At 38.0% G+C, this 20,642-nt stretch overlaps 1 protein-coding gene across 18 annotated transcripts in view; it reads right to left on the bottom strand.

The window, feature by feature from the left end:
* Positions 1-20,642, bottom strand: part of MYT1L (myelin transcription factor 1 like) — a 383,510-nt gene that overhangs the window by 83,553 nt on the left and 279,315 nt on the right. For 16 of the 18 annotated variants that reach the window (XM_030555505.1, XM_030555502.1, XM_030555511.1 and 13 more), the window contains 5 exons: positions 17,277-17,411; positions 14,248-14,338; positions 11,732-11,839; positions 8,146-8,357; positions 1,720-1,967 (listed from right to left, as the gene is read on the bottom strand). In XM_030555505.1, the coding sequence (XP_030411365.1) occupies positions 1,720-1,967; positions 8,146-8,357; positions 11,732-11,839; positions 14,248-14,338; positions 17,277-17,411 (794 nt within the window). The remainder of the gene's footprint in view (positions 1-1,719; positions 1,968-8,145; positions 8,358-11,731; positions 11,840-14,247; positions 14,339-17,276; positions 17,412-20,642) is intronic. The other 2 variants (XM_030555516.1, XM_030555517.1) reach the window with 1 other exon arrangement.

Genomic DNA, 20,642 nt, shown 5'->3' with positions numbered 1-20,642 from the left:
ATATAATCAGCTGGCTTGGGTAACACAGCTAATACTGACATTCCCTGCAGCGACAGAGGAACTGTGAAGTATAGGGTGAGTAGGTTTGGGATTTTTGTTTTTGGCTTGAAAATAGATCAAGAATTATTTACTTCAAATCATCTTCCTCTTCTTCTTTCTTTTCCCCAGGGACTGGGAGGGCTTTTAGATGGAAGGGAGGGAAGCAAAATACCCAACCAATCCTTAATTTTTCAAGAGTAAAACACTTCACCAGAAATTAGATTTCAAAACTGCCGTTAATGCTACTGTCTACTCTGATGTCTAGCAGCTCTCTTTCCTCTTGAGGTAAAAACAGAACAGCAGCAAGACACTTAATGAAAATCCCATCTTTGGTTATTGCCTTGATAGATTATACAGTATTATTCTACACAAACACTTTTTGCCATAATTTATTCCTGATTATTGCCCTGATATTAATTTAGGCTTGATAATGTATTTATCTTCCCAGATTTATTACATTTTTTTTGCCACATAATATTTTTAAGGTTATTGCTCAAACTTTTTCAATTCCTGTTGGTACTGAGCACAATCACATTTATTTGCATGCCACAAAGAGAATTCCCTCATCTATCGGATTAAATCAATTAATATAAAAGGAAGCATTTGAAAACAAAATTACTAACCTTACTGAATTCATAAAAATTAAGATCATTACTAATAACTACTGGTAAGATTGTTAGCTCATTATGTATGATCAAGAAGCTTTACACAACAGGAAAAAAACCCTTTGTTTATCTGGAGAAGAGCAGAACATGTCTGCCAGCTCAAAAGCTCTTCTATAAGCACAATAAAACTGTTCCTCTTGCACTGCATCTGTCTATTTAGCCATCTAGTGGCCTCCTATAGGTAGCACTTTATTGGTTGCTGATTTATTTTAAATACCGGTAGTCATTTCTCCTCAGATGTCAGAGTCAAGATTTAATCTGGTTATAACAAAATCAAAAGGTTCTTACAAAAGTTTTACAATGTGGATGAATTTTAATAATGCTACTGTTTATAAAGGTTAACATCAATATCTTTTTACTTTATTTGTTTTAGTGTTGCCATTTAATAATACATTGAGAATTTACTAACACTTTATAGAGCATTAGTGATATTGCATTATTACTGTTACGCAACTTAAAAGTTATCTGCACTGGAGGATTTTTTGTTTGTTTCAAACATATTACGCATCTATTTGAGAACAATTATACTCTGGATAGGTAAGACAATATTGTGTACAATACCACAAATTTTCTTTGTACTAGATCATAAAACCTTAGGGCCCATATGTGATTTATACATGAAGTTACAGTATTAAACCATCCTCTTTCTTACAATAATAAATCAGATAGTGTTAGTAAAAATTCTATAGTGCAATTAATACCACTTCAGCAACCAAAATAGCTTCCATAGTTACTATAGACCCCTTCAGTAAGAGAAGGATTAAAACAGAGAATAACATATTTTATCAGCACCATTTTAACTCTAAGCACTGATCTGGATTTCAAGAGTTATGATGAGTAATTTGCATCTTTATCTTTTATTTTGCTGCCTTAGCAGAGCTGCCACATTTTTGTTCATTTTGAGAAAAAGATTAAGCAAGACGCATTAAAGCTACTCTTGAACCTATCAGGGCACAAATCTAGTGCAGTAAAGAGGTTTGTATCATCATCAACACACATATTTGCTAATTTTTACCCGGGCACAGAGATCCTGAGGTTTAGTGGAGAGGTTCTGAGGCATCTCCCTGCAGCGAGTGGAGAGATTCAGAATAGCAGTGGCAGCCATGTGTGCTGCCTCCATGTCATGAGTATAATCAAAGCTGCTCTTGCTGCAGGTACTGCTGGCACTGCTGCCTCCACCACAACTCATATTGCTGCTGCTGCTAGGGGCATAACTGCTTGTTGTGCTGCTGGTTGGGCTTGAATTCTTACAATAACGTTTAGCTGTGGGAAGAAATATGACAAGGATGACTCAAAAGTACATTACATAAATGACAAGAAAAACAATCTACTGTGGGTGAATTTTATAATGAGCAACAGTGACTGATAAAAAAAGACAACAGAAATGATGCAGGTATTCTATGATTTTGTATGTAAGTCCTTTACACAAGTAATTGAGTATGTATCAAACATTTCTTTAAAAATAAATCCGGAGGATGTGACTAGATACTGTAATGACAAACAGGTGAGATTTAGCAAACAAACACTGTGCATGAAATTCCAACAAAGGCACAGGGAAACACTGCTTTCATTCCATAGTAAGAGCTGATTACCTATTTGTATGAGGACTGGGAACTGTTTGGGTCATTCACTTTTATTAAGGACACGTTAGTGGTATTGCACCAGCAAACTGGGCTAACTCCAGATTCAGAACAGACCTTAGGAATCCCACTCCCTGGAGATAGTGGGGATCAAGCTCATTGGGAAGATAATGTGCTTGATCTCTGGGCCAGAGTGCTAACCATATGTCCTTGGTAATCTCAAATTGACCAAAGTGTTCCTCCATTCTGCAATAAGGGTAAGTACTGGGCTGGTCATTAGAAGGGAAAGGATGAGGAGAAAATGGAAAAAAGAAGGTGGCCATAGAATGAAGGGGCAGGCATTGTCCAAATCTGGATGTGGGGCCCTCACAGGCTAAAGCAAATATAATATAAACAGAAAAAAAATATGAGTTCAACAATGTGATTTTTAGAGGTGCTGAGCACCAAAAGCTTCTTGTTGAAAACAACAGGAATTGTGTACACTCAGCACCTCTGATAATTAGGCCACAAGGGTGTATTTAACTATATAATGACAGACACACACTGTAAGGCTCAGTGGATGCTCAGGAAAGAACTACTGCACTACATCAGGCTTAAGCCTGCACAATTCATTCCTCTCTTCTTTAAACAGAACATGACAATATTGCTGGCTTTAAAAAAAAAAGAATATTAACATTTTATAGCCAAAGGAATTAAAAAAAAACCCCAACCCACTCCTGGCCCAAAATAAATGGCTCACTTTTTTTTTATTTTTAAATAAATGACTGAGAAAAAATGATCTATACTGAACCCAGAGTGCTGCTACGTTTTCATATAGCCCACACACTAGAAGTCAATGTCAGCAGTTACACGTATATGCATTCATGGTATAGTGATTTCTCCCCTTTAAAATCGAGTTCTGTATTTTGCAAAGATCATACTGAACAATATGAAAGAAGTGTTGCAATGCCATGTCATTGTGCGTAATTGCTGGACAGAGGGTCCTATATAAAGGCCCTATATAAAGAGTCAACACACTAGTTAGAACTCTTTCTCCACAGTTTCAATTTATGCCATCCTCTTCAGGTGTGTTGCGGCAGACATACATGCAGTAATCTGCTCCCTTGAGCACAGCCTCTTTATGGACTACATTCTGCCTGGAAAAGGAGAGTCTGATGCAGAATTTATCTTATACTCCGTACTTCATCCCTTTCATTTGTACATTTTTGGAAAAGTTAATGAAGTCATTGTTTACTGTAAATGAAATAAAATGCTTAATTCTTAGCAGATGCAGGAGTTTTCTCAGGAAACCCATATAATACACAGGTGTGCATCAGTGTTGTTCTCTGAACATTCACAGATAATAATCCTGTGAGTTATTTCCCATGACATATTTTACACCAAATTTCATTCTTAAAAAATAGTAATCAATATTGGTCACTAAAAACCGAGCATTTACCCATGGTTGCTACATTCTGGTAGCCAAGATACTCAACTAATTCTCTAAATTTACAATGGGAAGTAAGTACAGTATCTCAGTTACCACGGTTGACATAGTAAATGTTGACTTTTTAACAGCAACCACTTTGCACATGTAATTTGCAAAATTAGGACTATATTTCAAACGAATGAATAACATGCCTTTTCTATCACTTGCAAAACAAAAATGCAGCCATATTATACATTTGAGAGTTGATTAAAATTCAATTAAATATGAGATAATATAAGACATTTTATATATCTGTATCAATACAGAGACTGAGAGAGAAATGGGTGAGGAAAGCAGGGAGGAATAATAAAGAGTTTTTGACATAGGATCAGCCACAAGAAACTCTTCCAGGCTCTGACACAGACTCCCCCTGTGGCCTTGATAAAATCACAAGATCTTTCTGCTTCATCTTCCCCAGTAACAGAAAGGCAATCACGATATTTAATCTTCGGCGTGTTGTGAAGATTAATAAATAATTGTGGAACACTTTGAAGGTGAAAAGCATTATATATGTATTAAGTATATGTGAATGGCTGTGGTCATTTTAGCTTGACCTTTACTGTACAGTTTTTAAACATTTCATGCAGCCTGGATTATCTACCTCACATTAGTTTTGAAAAAGAAATTCAGGACTCCTGTTTATAGTGAATTAAGATAGAGTGAAATCCATCTGCAGAGAAGGGGAACGATAGTGACATTATCTGAATACAAAATAAAACACATTTTGCAGTTCTGCTTTTGGGCCAAACTGTGATTTAGTGCATTGCTGTGGTGCAGGGTGGCTAGGACCTATGTAATCCAACTATGCTTTGTGGCCAAGTGGCAAACCAGAAAGCAATCTCTTCCATCAATGACAGCCATATAGCTCTCAGGCAGCCGCTCCAACCAGCTCAATTTCCAAGAGAGGCATTTCCAAGATTCTGATTTTCCCCTGATGAACTACATAAGGGATGATGACAGTGGGGTAAGTGTTTCTGTAATATCCCAAAGGCTCCTCCATAGCTAAGTAAACTAGGGAGTGGAAGCTGCCCCATCAAAATTAAGGTATGCAGTCTTTTCCAAACAAAGGGGGTTGATGAGAGAATGAGACCCAGTTCCAGCATCCTCGAGACCCAGCACCAGCAGCCTTGGTACCAGTTTTATTGTTTAAGTTAACCACAGTTCCAAAACTTTTTCTGAACCCAACAGGAGCTCTTCAGGGACTGAACAGCCCCACTACCAGGGAGTGAGATAGTGAGAATTCAGGGAGGACTGCTAGACAACTGGTGGGGAGAGGAACAAATTTGCACAAGCTTTCCACTAGCCCTGAGCACGAGCAGCTCCCAACTGCAAAGCTCTGTGAACTCCTCTGGATACTGGATCCAGCTGTTCTCATCATTACTGCCATATAAAATAAGCCCATAGTGTAGCCCATTATGACATTGTCCCTAAAGGGAAAATAAAGCGAAACAAACAAACCCTCTTCCTTATAAGATGATCCCTCTGTAGCATCATCAGGGTATCATATCCTACAACATACGGAGTCCTCCCCCTGTGTAATTCTTATTAAAGCTTACACACACAAAAAAGAACACAGTCCATACAACTCACAACCATTTATTTGTTGAATATATCAGCCTCACAACATTTTCCTGATGGTCTGTGATACAATGCATGGTGCTGCCTCAAAAGATTCAAACATCAAGTGATTCATTTTTCAGACCCTTAATACTATATGTATTTCTGTTTTCCTCTTAGAGTGTTTGACAGAATGAACCTTTGATTAATTACCAATATCCACTAAGTTTATGTATAACACCTCTTCAAAACAAAAATTTCTTCCCTAATATACACAGTTGGTTCATACTATGGACCTCCCAAGCTAGCCTCAATGCTATCTGAATGGGGAAAAAGGGTGTATTCCCCCTTCAAACATACATGTAACTTCTATTTAGATTAATAGGAGATGAGTGTGTATATAGACAGCAGAATAGTTCGCTATCATCTTTCATTTTAATATTTCATTTTGGGTTTGGGGTTTTTCACCCCACCCCTCTTTTTTTAAGCCTAAATTTCTAATATTTATAGATTCAAAGGCCAGAAGGAACCATTGTGATAATCTAATCTGACCTCTGGTATAACACAGGCCATATAACTTTTCCAAAACAATTCCTAGAGCAGACCTTTTAGAAAAACATCCAGTCGTGATTTAAAAATTGCCAGTGATGGAGAATCTACAGCAATTCTTGGCAAACTGTTCCAGTTGTTAATTACCCTCACTATTGAAAACCTACGCCTTATTTCCAGTCTGAATTTGTCATGCTTCAACTTCCAGCCACTGGATCGTATCACACCTTGCTCTGCTAGACTGAAGAGCCCATTGCTGAATATTTATTCCAAAATGCCATTTTGAAATGAAAAGTCAAAACACATTTGAGAATGATCAAAACAAAATGTTTTCAAAACAAAGACAAAACATTTCACTTCAAAATGGCCAAAATGAACAGCTTTGACATTTTTGATGTTCTTTTTTCTTAATTTTTTTCAGTAGAAACTATTTACCATTTTCAACCCACATTTGTGCATAACTGTTGTGAACTGAAAAATGCCTTTTTAGGTGAATTTCCTACTCACTGAAAAATAAATTGCCCAGCTCTGCTCTAGAGACTGCGAAGTTCCTTAAGGAAAAACATTACTTAAGGAAGAGATCTTTTCCTGAGACTGGCAAGTTATCACTTCTTCCCTTTATGCCCATAATAACTAAGGCCATAGAACTTTAGTTTTAACTGTGGGGGTAATCCTGACCTCATTGAAATCAGTGACAAACCACCCACTGATTTCAGTGGGGCCAAAAATTCACCCCATATTTCACCCTGTGTATATAGTGTGGATGCTGCCCACATAACACAGAGAGAGCTGCATATGTGGCCCACAATGGTCGATAGGTTGAGAACCACTGGTATATGTAGATAGTAGAGTAATTCCCTATCATCCTTCATCATTTAGGGCCAAATTCAGCAAAAGCATTAAGTATGTGCTTAGCTTTAAGCATGGTCTTAGGTCCTATTCACTTCAATAAGAGTTAGGCATGTGCTTGAATGCTTTGCTAAATGGGGCCTCAAACTGTACGAATTCTTGCTGCTTACTCCAACATCTGAGAACATGATCACTAAACTTACACATATTCAAAGACTTTCTAGCGAGTAAACAGAGCATGTACATAATAGGCAAAATTATTGGTGCAAACCTGTTGACATCAGAATTTAGCCATCTACCTCTGTTAAGTTGTTACTTTGAGGATGGGTACTGGAGAGTTTAAGGCACATTTACTCAGACATGTCTGCCTTTTCCCACCCTCTCTACTAGTGAGAGACAACTTGCTTACTGATCTCATAGGAAAACTTACCTATCAAAACACATAAGAAAGATGGGGATAGCAACTGTTACAATTTCCTCCTTTTCCACTCATCTACTTTTCTAAGTTAGAGTCTGTTTGAGGCAAGAGCAGAGACTGTTCCATTAACCCAAACTTATTCCTAATTTACTAAACAAAATCTGGGATTTCATAGGCTAGTCAGTGAGGAATCCCAAGCACTTTAACTTGTAAGATGAATTTATCTAGAAAATAAATTGTTCCACGTTGCATAAGAAAAAGAGGAAGCGAATGTTGTGATGTTATTGTTAGGTCTGGAATATCCCAAAATGGGACAACTCCAGCCCTTCATTCTTTGGCCCTAGCGGGTTTTGTTCCTTGGTCCAACTCCTCTCCTCTGCCAGCCAGCCACCATCGCCACATTTGCTCCTGCTCAGGAAAAATAGCCTCAAATACAGGGGTTAATGCCACTTTCAGCCAAATCCCAATCATCTTACTCACACGAGTTCCCACACTCAATTCAACAGGAATACTCATGTGGATGAGGCGAGCAGGGGCCCTTAATTAATTGACGATCAATGGGGGCTGAAGTGCAATGAGATCTGTGTTTTCTCCCTTCTCACCCCCAGAGAGCAAGCACATTATGTTTATGAGTTTCCTAAACTACTGTACAAGAGCAAGATTCCTAATGCAACCCAGGCGACTAAGTCTCCCAGATGGCAGCATAATACACTGCTACTGTGCCACAAGGCTGGCTCTACTCTTTAGGTTTTTTTGCAGGCTCGATACATCCCAAGAACTGAATAGCTAAGGATGTACTCTTATCAGTGCAACAATCCTGCAGCAAGCACCATATAAAATAATGCTTTTTAGAAAAAATCTTTAAAAATAACTTAAACATAACAATGTCATGCTGTGAATAGCATTCCTCTTAATACTGTATGAACATGAAGGTATGTCTTATTTTTATGAAGTTTATATATACAACAACATTATTAACTGTAAACTTGTCTCTCATGTATAAGAGTGTGCACCTCCTACCATCATATCCTTTGGGGGATATATCCCTGGATTGCACCTTGGGAGCTATGGCTCTCTTGCCATAGGCATGGTTGTCATAACTGTTATATTCAAACGAAGTCTTAGAGTATTTCTCTAGTTCCTTGGCCAAGTTGGAGCGGGGTGTGGTGGTGGGGACATTGTTTCTGTAGCCATACTGAGGGATCTCCAATTGCTTAACAAAGCACATGGGCCTAGAAATTAAAGATATGTACAGTTTGTTAGATGCAGTTCAGTTTATTGTGTCTGTGCATAATTTATAGTTCAGATTAGAAAATCTGAGTTATTTATTGCACTCAAGAGACAGCAATACATTATTGTATTTGGTTGGTTTGGTTGTTTCCAGCAGACAAACAATATATATTTTCTTGAGCAAAGCCTAGGATAAATCAATTATAATAGTGCTAAATGTATTCTGTGACTAAAAACAATATAATTGGTGAAAAGTTCTATTTTAAAAAATACTTAAGGGTTTTTCCTTCCCTGTTTAATTACATTATATAATAATGTACTCTCTTTGGGAAGGTGGACTAGAGCGGGACAAAGACCGGTAGAAAACAGCACTAGGATCTCCACTCAGCTCATGGAGCTTCCTTTGAATTCTGTCAACAGTATTTAGTCTGCAGAAAAGAAGAGTGAGGGGGGATTTGATAGCAGCCTTCAACTGCCTGAAAGGGGGTTCCAAAGAGGAGGGAGTTCGGCTGTTCTCAGTGGTGGCAGATGACAGAACAAGAAGCAATCGTCTCAAGTTGCAGTGGGGGACGTTTAGGTTGGATATTAGGAAAAGCTTTTTCACTAGGTGGGTGGTGAAGCACTGGAATGGGTTACCTAGGGAGGTGGTGGAGTCTCCATCCTTAGAGGTTTTTAAGGCCCAGCTTGTCAAAGCCCTGGCTCGGATGATTTAGTTGGGGGTGGTCTTGCTTTGAGCAGGGAGTTGGACTAGATGACCTCCTGAGGTCTCTTCCAACCCTAATCTTCTGAGAGTCTATGATTCTATTTGCATGTGGTTTGCTCTGTCAAAAGAAGCTGGGGTCTGCCTCTTCAATATACAGTTCAGTGGGAGATCCGCAAGAGGCACCCACACAATCCCTCTTGCCTCTGAACTGTCATCCAGTCTCTCTGCCTCCTGCATGCAAGGCTTTGGCAGGAACTGTGACTCCTGGGGCTGCTCCACACACCACACTCAATAGGCGACTCCCACAGCATCATAAGGGATGCAGTGCAAGCTAATACAGACTTAAGCTGTACCATCTAAAATTCTCATGTGAGAAAGTGTTGAATGACTGGGCCCTTGAGAGCAAATCCTATGAGCTGCTCAGCGTCCTAAAAGGCACTGATTTTAACAGAGGTTTAGGGTGATTAACTGCAGACTTCGGGTGCTTAGTACCTCAGAGGATCAAGCCCTTTTTCTTTCCCCCACAATTATAACATGAGAAAATGGAAGGGGCATTCAGGGGAACACTAATTTAGTCACAAGCAGAAGAGCCATCATGCCTTGCTGGCTGATGAAGTGGAACACAATACAGAAATACTAATATATTTTTAGTAGTTTGTGTTTCTAGATGAATTCATTTTCATAGAATTTAGACAAGAGATTGAGGTGTAAATTACCCAAGAAACTATATAATTCATACCATACCCTTTGATTTTCTTTTTTATGTTGGGTTCCTTTGGAAAATTTCTCTTCGCTTTTCACAAAATACAATGGGCCAGATCCTCAGTCAGTGTAGCCCAATATAGTTTGGGCTCATTTAAGAAAATAATACAATTCACATAGCGCACATTCAAAACAAACCCCAAATTTTTGGCAGAGCAAAAATCCTATGAATTTGACTTTTTTATTAGTGAAGACATTTTGAATGCAGGTGGGATGCAGACAAGTGTAAGATCAGTTCACAGGATTTATACTTGGAACACATAAAGTCCCCAATCAATCATTGTGCATGGAATTTATAAGACAACCCTTAGGATGTTCATCTTAAATAGATCCAAGAGTTAAAGGTAAAAGGGACATAGTGTCTGAGATGACAGTCGTACTCAGACTGTCTAACAAGATCTGAAACACATGACAGACCCAGAGGCAAAAGCAAAACTGCCAAAACAACTATCCAAGGAGCTGCCAGAGAACCAGATGCTGCTTTTGAAAAGTAGTCTCCTCTGCATGGCATCTGACTCCTGTGACTTCTCTCTAAAGAACAGTGAAAGCCACTGCATTTTTGGTCTGTGTAATCCTGCTAATGAAGATTTGATGATTTTGTTCAATGGATATTTATTTATTATTATTATTATTATTATTATTATTATTATTATTATTAAAAGCACCATCTGTGAATAAAGTATCAGGGACAGTGTCTGAAAAAAGTGAAACCAGAACTGGGTCTGGTCCAGATAAAGCCACTGAAAACACTTGGGAAAAGGAAAACAAAAATCCAAATTCACTACATAACAGTTAGCTTTCCTGATGTAGGACATTGTTCTGTTTTCTCAACCACAAGAACACAAGGGTTTGGAAAATGCCATCAAGATTTGATGAAGTACTGAGAGAATATTCAAAGAAAGATGTTGATATCAGTAAGAAACATTCATTATAAGTCACCCTATCAAATTTAGGTCAAAATGATAATCTGACAGAGAGAAATTTATGGGAGACGTAGGAAATTCTGTGTGCTGGAAGTTGTGGAAATCCTTCAAATTCTCCCACGGGAAGAAGGGAAGGATGTGGACCTCCTAATCCACAGATATCATAATATCCATGGTGAAATTCTGCAGCTTTTGGGGCATCAATATAGGGCTGGTACATTGATGCAGAAGTCCAATGCCTTTGCACTGCTCCCTAAACTCTCAGATCCCCCAGAAGCCACAGTTTTCTCTGCCCACATCTGGCCCAGCACTAGGTGCATTTAATAGTGCAGAGCTGGATTCTGCATAGGATAAACGCTGAGTCCCAAATGCATGGAGAGAAGCGGGGGTTAATGCCAGATTAGTTCAATCTCCTCCCTCCATCAAATTTGAAACCAATGGAATGGTATTTCCATTCCTTTAATCTCTTCTGTGGGGGAGGGAGCAAAACAGAGACAATGAACTAACCCTTAAGTGTTTTTGGAACCTAAACTAAATCAGGTATTTTTTCCATAAAAAGGTATGCTGCCAATTTAGTACTACAAGTAGGGCTTCTGGTTTTCATTTAAACTGATATTTACTAGTAAAAGCCTGCTGAAGAAAACAAGACTTACCGGTAAATATTAGTTTATTCCCAAAAGATACCAACTTTTTTTCACACTGCTCTTAGACTTTGCACTTCAGCAGTCAGCTTTACACCAAACAATGCCTAAGACAAAAATGAGCTTTTCAGGCTTTACATGTATTTGCCAAAATAATTACCAGCCCACCACCATGCAAATTTGTTGGGAAATAATGCTGAGAAAATTGGATCCAGAAGCCCTAATTCTAAACTCTTCTTTAAGGGAGATATATATGTATATACAATGTATATAAATATAAATGCTCAGATTAACTTAACGTGTGATGAATTTTTCATAGTATTAAGTATTATAGTGATTTCTAATACCTTAAAACCCGATCTGATGCCTGGTTTGATTTTGACACATCACAGCTCTGATGCTTCTCTTGAGCTTTAGCCAGTTTCTCTGCTGCAGCAATAGGACATCCAGAGAGGCTGCAATTACAGAAAGGAAATTTAATTGTCTTGTCCTGAGCAATTTCACATTATAGCACTGATCCAATTACTCCTTCTCCTCCTTAGTCAGCACGAGGAAGAATCTGGAGGAAAAAAATTTCCAGAACCTTTTCTGTCATACATTTCCTCTAGAATAGACTTCCTGTCTTTGAGCAACATTCTGCTTTCAAAGTTGCATGGATGATATCATATCCAATATTCTTCTCCTCCTACTGTATATAGGCAGAACTCTCATGAATGTCAGTTAATAGGCATTCAGTTAGGAAGAGGAGAATATAAGCCAAAATTTACTGTGCGGCTTTGTTAGCAGAACTTGGCCCTTTTGTTCATACACATTTTGTCACTGAAATGGTTGATGAAGATTATTCAATGTCAACACAATACAGATGAAATTTTGTGCTGCTTCACACCTCATTCAGCCTCATTAACTTCAATTAGGTTGTGAGGGGTATAAATCAGTGGAGAATTTGACTGAGTGTCTCTAAAACCTATATCAAAAATATTTTTTCTTGCTGTTTATTCATGAAGTTAAACCACTAAAGGTCATTCTAGTCTCAGATAATGTAACATGAAAAGAACCAAGACATCTGGACTTGAACTCTAATTTACAAATGCTGAACTATTTTTGAAGTGATAGTAATAAGTCTGCTTCTGCTGGAAAAGATTTAGAACAGAGGAAAATAAATATCCTGGTACCAGCAGATGGTGCTCTTAGTGAATCTGTAAAATCCTGTGACCTGAAAATGGAGGGATCTTTTTCTTATTGTCTGTTGCATGCTTATGTGACTGCTCCTTGTGTTCTCCACAGGAAAAGAAATTAAAGTGAAAAGCAAATCAGTGCACTCTGTGGCACAGGGGGTTTAAACTAGAGACAGAGGTGCCTCTCAAAAGGGCTCAGCTTGAAATCTTACTCAGGCTCAGATGCGTTCCTCTCAACAGAAGAAAAAAAGGAAGGAAGAAAAAAAAAAAAAAAAAAGAAAGCAGAGCAAAATGCCCCAAAAGCTGCAGAAAGAGGTGAGCAGAATGCTCCCTCCACTCCTCCCTGGGTGCCAACAGAAACCCCTCTGTCTCAATTCCACAGGGGAAAGGTTGGGGGGCTCTACACAGTTTCAGATTAGTGCCTGCGGCAGCTGCTCTCCAATGACACGCTCCTCTTCAGACACCCGGATATCCTAGCAGATATCCAAACAGAAGTTAGTGCTGTTGCAGCATTAGCTGCCATGGAGTCCCTTCCGAAGCTTTTGCTGCTTGTGCTGCATGACATTAGTGGGAGGCATCCAATGGCTGCATAGTTCCAGAGAAGAAGGAGGTGCCACAGAGCATTCCAAAGAGATTGGTCCTCTGCAAGGGAATCCATGGAGCTGAGATAGAACTCCTGGTGAAGCCAGAGCTCTGTAAGTGCGGAGGACTATACCACCAGTGCCACTTGTGGTCTCCTAAGCCATCTTGCTGCAGTGAATGTTAAAAGGAGCTCAGTAATGGGAACCTTGGGTAGTTTTCCATGCTCTCTGCCTACATTCCCTGGGTTTTGCCATTGGAAGTTACAACGTAAACTTCAATTTCCTCATGGGAAAGTCATATAATATAATAGAAATGATAACTTTTCTATAGATTTTAAAAAATAATCCCTAATATGTAACAGAAAATAAGGTCCATTCTATAGGATTCTATGGGATGATTAAAAAACTCTATAGAAAAGTATCATTTTCTATGGAATTCTACAGGTTTCTAGAATAATTTCAGTGAATTCTATTGTTTTCCTCATCTTGAAAATCAAAAGTATTTTTCCATATTGTTTCTTATTCAGGCAAAATTCTAATTAATTTTTGCCTAAATATGGACTTCAGGTTGAGCCAATGGATGATAGAAAACTTTAAATTATGTAATATATATGTACTTGAAATGCTCTTTCTTATTTATTCATACAGAATTGTTCTTATGATTAGAGTGGATTTTTTCACGCAGTATGGAGTCATCACTCATACAGATGAACATTATATGAACCATAACTCTGTCCTGGTCTTGATGGTGTTTACAGTCTTTTTCCTTCTTCTATTTCTTTCTATTTAAGGGTCATATGCTTCTTTTAATACAACTCTAGTGAAGTTAAAAAAATAAATAAAAACGAGCAAGCGATGCTTAAAAAGTATCTTACATGAATCAAATTAATTCTGCACAGAAGTATCTTCACATTGTAAAATAAGTTTAAGGATTTTATGATGCAAAATGAATAAATAAAGCACACTAAGCACCATCTGCCATCTTTAAAACAAAAGAACAAAATCACATACACATATACACACACACTCTCAGAACAGACTGCCAGAAGTGCTGCAGCTCTGAAGCAGTGTTCTCTCTAGACTATAGTCCAGTGATGGCTTCCTTACCTTCTGTGAGAATTCCTGTTGCTATTTACGTGGCCCCGACCTGTGCAGCCTGGTGTAGGACACTTAAGAACATTTTCATGCATGGCAAGAACTTGACAAGGAGAGTAAGAGAAAACAGCAGCGTATGAAAGCAAGAAAAAAAAATCAAGTCCCAGTATATATGAAATCATTTTAAAACCAGCCAGGATTCATTAACGACCAGCATTCCTCAAAATACATGTAACCAATAAAGTCTGACGAGGGATGGAGGTGTCGTGACCTTATGCTCATTAACACAGGTAACACTGTACGGTGAGAGTTATGGAAATTACAGAATCTAATAATGAATGTGTCTCTGGTGTGACGGTGAAGCAGGAAACTCTCAACATCCTCTCCATACACAAATGCTGAACACTGATCAGCTCAATAGTAACAGGTGGATTGGGAACAGCCCAGTAATAAAGTGTGGATTGTGATTGTGTAATACAGTTTTATGCACATATAATAAAGCATAAGAACCAAAGTCTGCTCTGAGTGATATCAATAAAAAAAGAGGTACTCCAGATTTACACCAGTAAAACTGAGAGCAGAATTTGACCCTAATTATGCAAGTCAATTCAATTTTACTGGGATCCAGTTCTGCCCACAGTCAAATGGCTGTAGTCAATGGAAGTTACTACACATGTAAGCATTACGGCAGAATCAGTCCCTTTCTCTTTATTTTAATTCTCTATAGATCTTAAATTATAAGGATGCAAATTGAAAAAAAATATGGAAAAGAAACTCCTAAGCAGTGAGCACTTTGTAAAATTGAGGGCTGGTGGAGTGATAAACCATGAGAGTAAGGAATAGGTAGCATTGGCTTAAGCAAGATGGGCGCAAAATTTACCCCCAAATTCTTTCAAGGCAATTGTCTTCTGAATTTCAACACTCTTCGTATAATGGGCCAAATTATCAAGAGGTTTTGTAAAATGGAGGTCATTAAACAGGGACTAGACTGGGACCTTTCCTTTTGTAAGACAAGAGACATATCTGAATCCAGGTCTCTAAAGCTGGATGGCTAGTGCATTAATGTACAGAACTAGGTCATTCAGCCCCTCCAAATAGCTCCCATTTTATTCACATGGGATGTACTCATGTAGTCATTGTTTAGTTCTCACGCAGACAATCTCTGCTGAAATCAGCGAGTGCTTTGGCTGAGTAAGAATTGAATAATAACCAAGCAGACATTCAAGGATTTAACCCATAGAGACTGATTCAAAGATCATCATCACCACCATTACCATCACTACCGGCAGTGTATTAAAATGTGTGCAGATGCAAAAGCTTTACTCTGAAATTCCTGCTATTCAAAGCTGTTCTTTAAACATGCTTCACAAGGCCAGCATAACAGGAAAATTAGTTCAATAAATAAATAAAAAGATGAGCTCACCTTTTTCATTTTAGTAACTACGGAACATGCAAACAGTTTAAAGCTATATTCTTCTTTGATTTACAACATCTTCTAAAGAGCTTTATTTTCACCATTAACAAAAAACGAGAGAGAACTTTGAGCACCTGAGAAAATATTTGTGCTTCAGAAAATTACAGGTCAAATTACAAAAATGGAAAAATTAATTCGTTTAGTCTGCTGTATTCACAGATCGACCAAGATGCCGTGAGCTTCCCTAAAGTATATCCTCATTATCTTAATTCTAGAAAGAACAACCCTGCTATGAAAGAGAAGACTTTGTGTTAGACTCTCTCTCTCTCTCTCTCATTCTCTGTGCTACTGCACTTCTGGCTTCCCTTTCGGAGACTACATCTTCCTTGGAGATTTGGGGCCTAATTCAGACCTGCCTTATTCCAGTTTTATGTCAGTAATGCACTGTCATCAACAGAGTTATGCCACTGTAAAACTGGAATTTTGCAGTGGTGAATCAGGCTCTTGGTCTGCTAAGGTGTAAGTCTTAGGGGGCTGATTCTCCTTTCACCTGCACTGGTTTTACACCAGTGAAATTCCATTCGGTCTGATTCTTCTCTGCATGGAGGCTTCTGGATACCTGTGCAAAATGGGTGTAGGGTGACTAGATGTCCTGATTTTATAGGCACAGTCCGGATTTTTGGGTCTTTTTCTTATATAAGCTCCTATTACCCCCCACCCACTGTCCTGATTTTTCACACTTGCTGTCTGGTCACCCTAAATGGGTGTCAAATGTTGCCATTCTGATTTGGATGGGTTTTGCACCCATTTTAATGTACACAGATATAAATGACTCTTCAATTTGCAAGACAGTGGAGAGACAGACCCACAGATTTCAATGATGTAACTCCCGTTTTACACCAGTGAAAGTACGAAAGAGAATCAGACCCTAGCCAGATCCTCAGCTGGTATAAATCAGCACAGCTTAGTTAGCTTGAGTGGAACTATACCAATTTATACCATCTGAGGATCTAGCTTAAACTTTCAAGACCAAATCCTCTTCTCTTCTACACAAGTGTAACTTCCTTTGACTTCAGTCCCCACAGAATTCATTGACTTTAAGGGAAGATGCACCCACGTAAACGATAAGAGAATATGGCTCAAAATCCTGGATACTACTACTAAAGGGCCAAATTCTCTCTCTCTCCTTTTTATAATATACATTTCTTCATTATGTCTCCAAATAAACAAACACAGAAATAAAATGAGTGGTGAGTTTTTCAAACTTGAAAGCACAATTGTTCTTGCACTAAACAACAGGGAAGGTCATGCTGTGACATCAGCACTCAGAAGTAAAAGCAGTGCAGTATTTCTGGAAAATCTTTTTCTGCAGACTAAATGCATCTGTTAAAAATAACCTAACATTCTCAGAATCAAAGAATACAGCTTTAAAAGTTGTTCTTTTTAGTTTAAAAGTTATTAGAGATATGAAAATGATGGAATAAAGACAAAAAAACTATAGCACAGAACAGGATGCTTAACTGAGACATACCATGCCATAAAATGGAAATAAAAAAAGGTTTAAAAAGCATGCTAGAAAAATCTTTGGAGTTTTATCCCCAGTTTCTATGAAACAATGTGGACTTACTTTCTGGAGGGACCCTATCTTTGTGTGGGCATCCTGACAAACTGCGGTGATGGGGGTAAAGCCCCGTTACATGGCCAGTTCCATCACACCCAGGGGTAGGACATTTGCTCTCTTTCTTTTCTGTTCTTGAGGGATCTATAATTTACAACAAATGTGTCAAGTGAATTATGCTTTCCAAATTTCTGTAAGAAGGTTCATTTAATGTTGAAAGTTATTCTTTGGAAAATGTTCTTCAAAATACTAGAAGAAAAAACTGCTGCTTCTTAAAACAATTTTGTCACTTTTATCCCCATCATCTTCTTTTCATACTGCAGGCTCCTATGATCACAGCAATACTTATCATAGTGATTGAGTAGTGACCTTCTTGCAGCAAAGCCATACCACTGTCAATCAATGTTCTGCTGGCAAGCATCAGCTTAAGAGTGTAAGGACACTCTGAAACTGTTAGATGGTTCCCGCCTTTCTTTTCGCCTGATGTATTGAAGCCTGCAAATGTACTGTCACAGAAGTTCAGTCTCTTGAGGTTAGCCGACCCAGCTACTTAGCATACTGATTCAACGATTCAGCACAAATTTATTCTTATTCAAACTCAGATGATACTGATTTCCCTAAATTCCTTATGAAGTAGTAGAATATAAAAGCATAAAAAGCATTTTTTCCTCCAATAAACCAGGATGGGGTAAAAGATCTAATCAGATGTAATAATTCTTTATTTTGAATTTGGGCCATTATAATCATGCATCTATAAAGTTTGTATATTCATAAGCTTAAAAGGTTAATAAACTTCTATAATGCTGTTTGTTTCTTTGTGTACAAGTCAACGAAAGGGCCTAAGGAGACTTCTGTTCAATAAACTATTGTTTTCTGCCAAGAAAGTAATGGAACTACTGGTGAAATTATTCCTGAACTAGAACTTGATCACATATTTCATCAGTTTGTTTCCTGTAATAGAACGTTTGTAAAGTAACATCCCAAGACTTCCAACTCAGCAGTAATACAAGCTACACCACAGCATCTTTAACACTGTTGCCTGATTTTGGAGAATAGAACTGATTTATACACCAGTATTTAAGAAAAAAGGTTCATGCTAGTCTGGCTACAAAGATTCTGTCTTAGTCTAAGTTAACAGCTAAGAGCAAACATCATCACTCATTCTAGTTCTTCAGTCAATCCTGAATTCAGAACTCAAACCGATCTATCATCTTATATATATTTTATGCTGCTCCTGTTATTTCTTCGCTGCAGGATTTATGCTTTTTTTCTTTGGAAATAAGGTTTTGCTGTTAGGTTTCTATTAAATCTTATGGTAAAATTCAGCCCTCATTGAGCAGGTACAACCCCAGTGACATCAAGGGAACCTTTAGGTACTTCTAGAGATTTGGGTACAATCTCTTTTTAGTAGATAAAGTGTACATACCAGCCACAGTTCACATTCAGTTGCAGATTTTTACTCTTATGTTTATATTCTCATGTGGTTGTTCCATATTCCAAATTCCAAACTCTTGTTCAACCATCTTGGCTTATGAGAAACTCTTTATCACGTGGTGAGTGCTCTCCTGGCCTAATTTCCAATATTAACTTATAAGATCACACTTTAAACTTAGCTGTCACAAATGCATTTTTAATTGCTAATGTTTTATTTTAGTTTGCATGTATGTCAGGTGTAACATACAGTACTGTTTTCTGCTGTTCAATGGTAAACATATTTATTTACAAAATTTCATCGTCAAAGCGCTGTCCAGTCATATAAACATCAAAAAACCTCTATGAAGTAGGTAAATACCATTATTCCCAGTTTACTCTTTGGGAAATTATTTTTTAGCAGTTAAAAGCAAGGGGACAGAAGGAGTCAGTATCAGAGCTAGGATGAGAACTCAGGAGTTTCTGCCACATATACCTGTGCTGAGACCACTAGACCACCAGTCCCATTTTCATTCTCACACACAATTCTGTACAACTCTTTGTATAAAGCACATTGAAATGTGGGGAAAGTGTTAGATAAGTGAATAATAAAAATAAATAAAATAAGTATAATGTAAATATACCAGTATTCAAGGACTATTAAAATGCAGATGAATAACACAATAGACCATAATGGCTTCTCTAGAGACCATGGACTAGAACCTCAGCTGATGTAAACTATGTAGCTCTATATTAGTCAATGGAGGAATGCCAATTTAGACCAGCTGAGGAGCTGGTCATGCAAATTCTCCTGAGTTTTCAGATCCTTAGAATAATAGGGTTTATGAGCTCCAAAAGAGCCTTTATGGTCTAGCAAGTCAGAAAAGATGCTGCATACTAATCTTACATTTCCGAAACTTGCATGGAATTTTCTTTGCACAATTTCCCATTGACTTAATAGAAGACATCCAGCTAAAATTCTATGCAACTATGCAGAAAACTTAGGGCTCAGGATTATATTCACCTCTCAATATAAATGCATAAATATTTTGACTAGTTGATCTGCTCTTATTGAATCCCTTCCTCCACTAGAGATACTACTTCATTGTTTTTAATTTTTTTAAGAGCCTAAACCTGAAATCCTCTCTCAATCCTTGCCACAGTAGAAGTGTTGCCTGAACAAAGCTTGCCCAAGCTGGGTCACAAGGTTTTAAAAGTCATCAATCTTGGAGGATAGAGTCTCTGGAAAATTTTAAATGGCAGAAAAAAATTGTGGCTTGCCATGCCTTTGTTGTTTCAGTGATCTCTGAGAGCAGAGCTCCTGAAGAGAGAAGACAGGAGTTACAATTCTTCCTCGACACCTCCACCCTGAGAATATTTCCCTTTAATTGTATCATTCATCTCTTTGGAGAACTTTTGCAAGCATGTTGGGAGATTATATGTGATATGAGAATAAATGACATAATTATAATTTACTCTAATTCACTGCAATATTCTGTTTTTCTCAATCTTCTCTAGAGTGAGGGAGGAATCATTCTCCTCCCCCTCTCCTCCAGCCTTTCCTCTATGAAAAACAGAGAAGGGTCACAGCTGTAAAGTTTCCTGATCCAAACTACCATAAATTTCAGGGCTTTCCTTTGTATTCAAGGGTTGTGTTTGGGCCCATCTCTAATTCATCAGGCAGTTCCTTAGAAGTAGGTTGACATCAGGGAAGCTCTAGAAATCACTGAAATAAGAAGCCCATATTTCCACTACTACTATATTAATCCTTTGGCGACTGCAGAGATATATGTTTATGTGTTTTCCCAAGCATTCATGGGTTGGCAGATCTGGAAAACACCGTTTTAAGAATTTTAAGATATCAGCACTGGTTTGCCATGTTCTGCTTGGTTTTTATTACATACATACATTAAAAGAAAGGAACATATACCTATTATGTGTCACATGCAAACAATAGAAAAATTC

This window comes from Gopherus evgoodei, chromosome 3, assembly GCF_007399415.2.
Source record: "Gopherus evgoodei ecotype Sinaloan lineage chromosome 3, rGopEvg1_v1.p, whole genome shotgun sequence".
Classification (NCBI taxonomy): Eukaryota; Metazoa; Chordata; order Testudines; family Testudinidae; genus Gopherus; species Gopherus evgoodei.
Note: the sequence above shows the minus strand (reverse complement) of the source record. Positions and strands in the feature narration are given on the sequence as shown.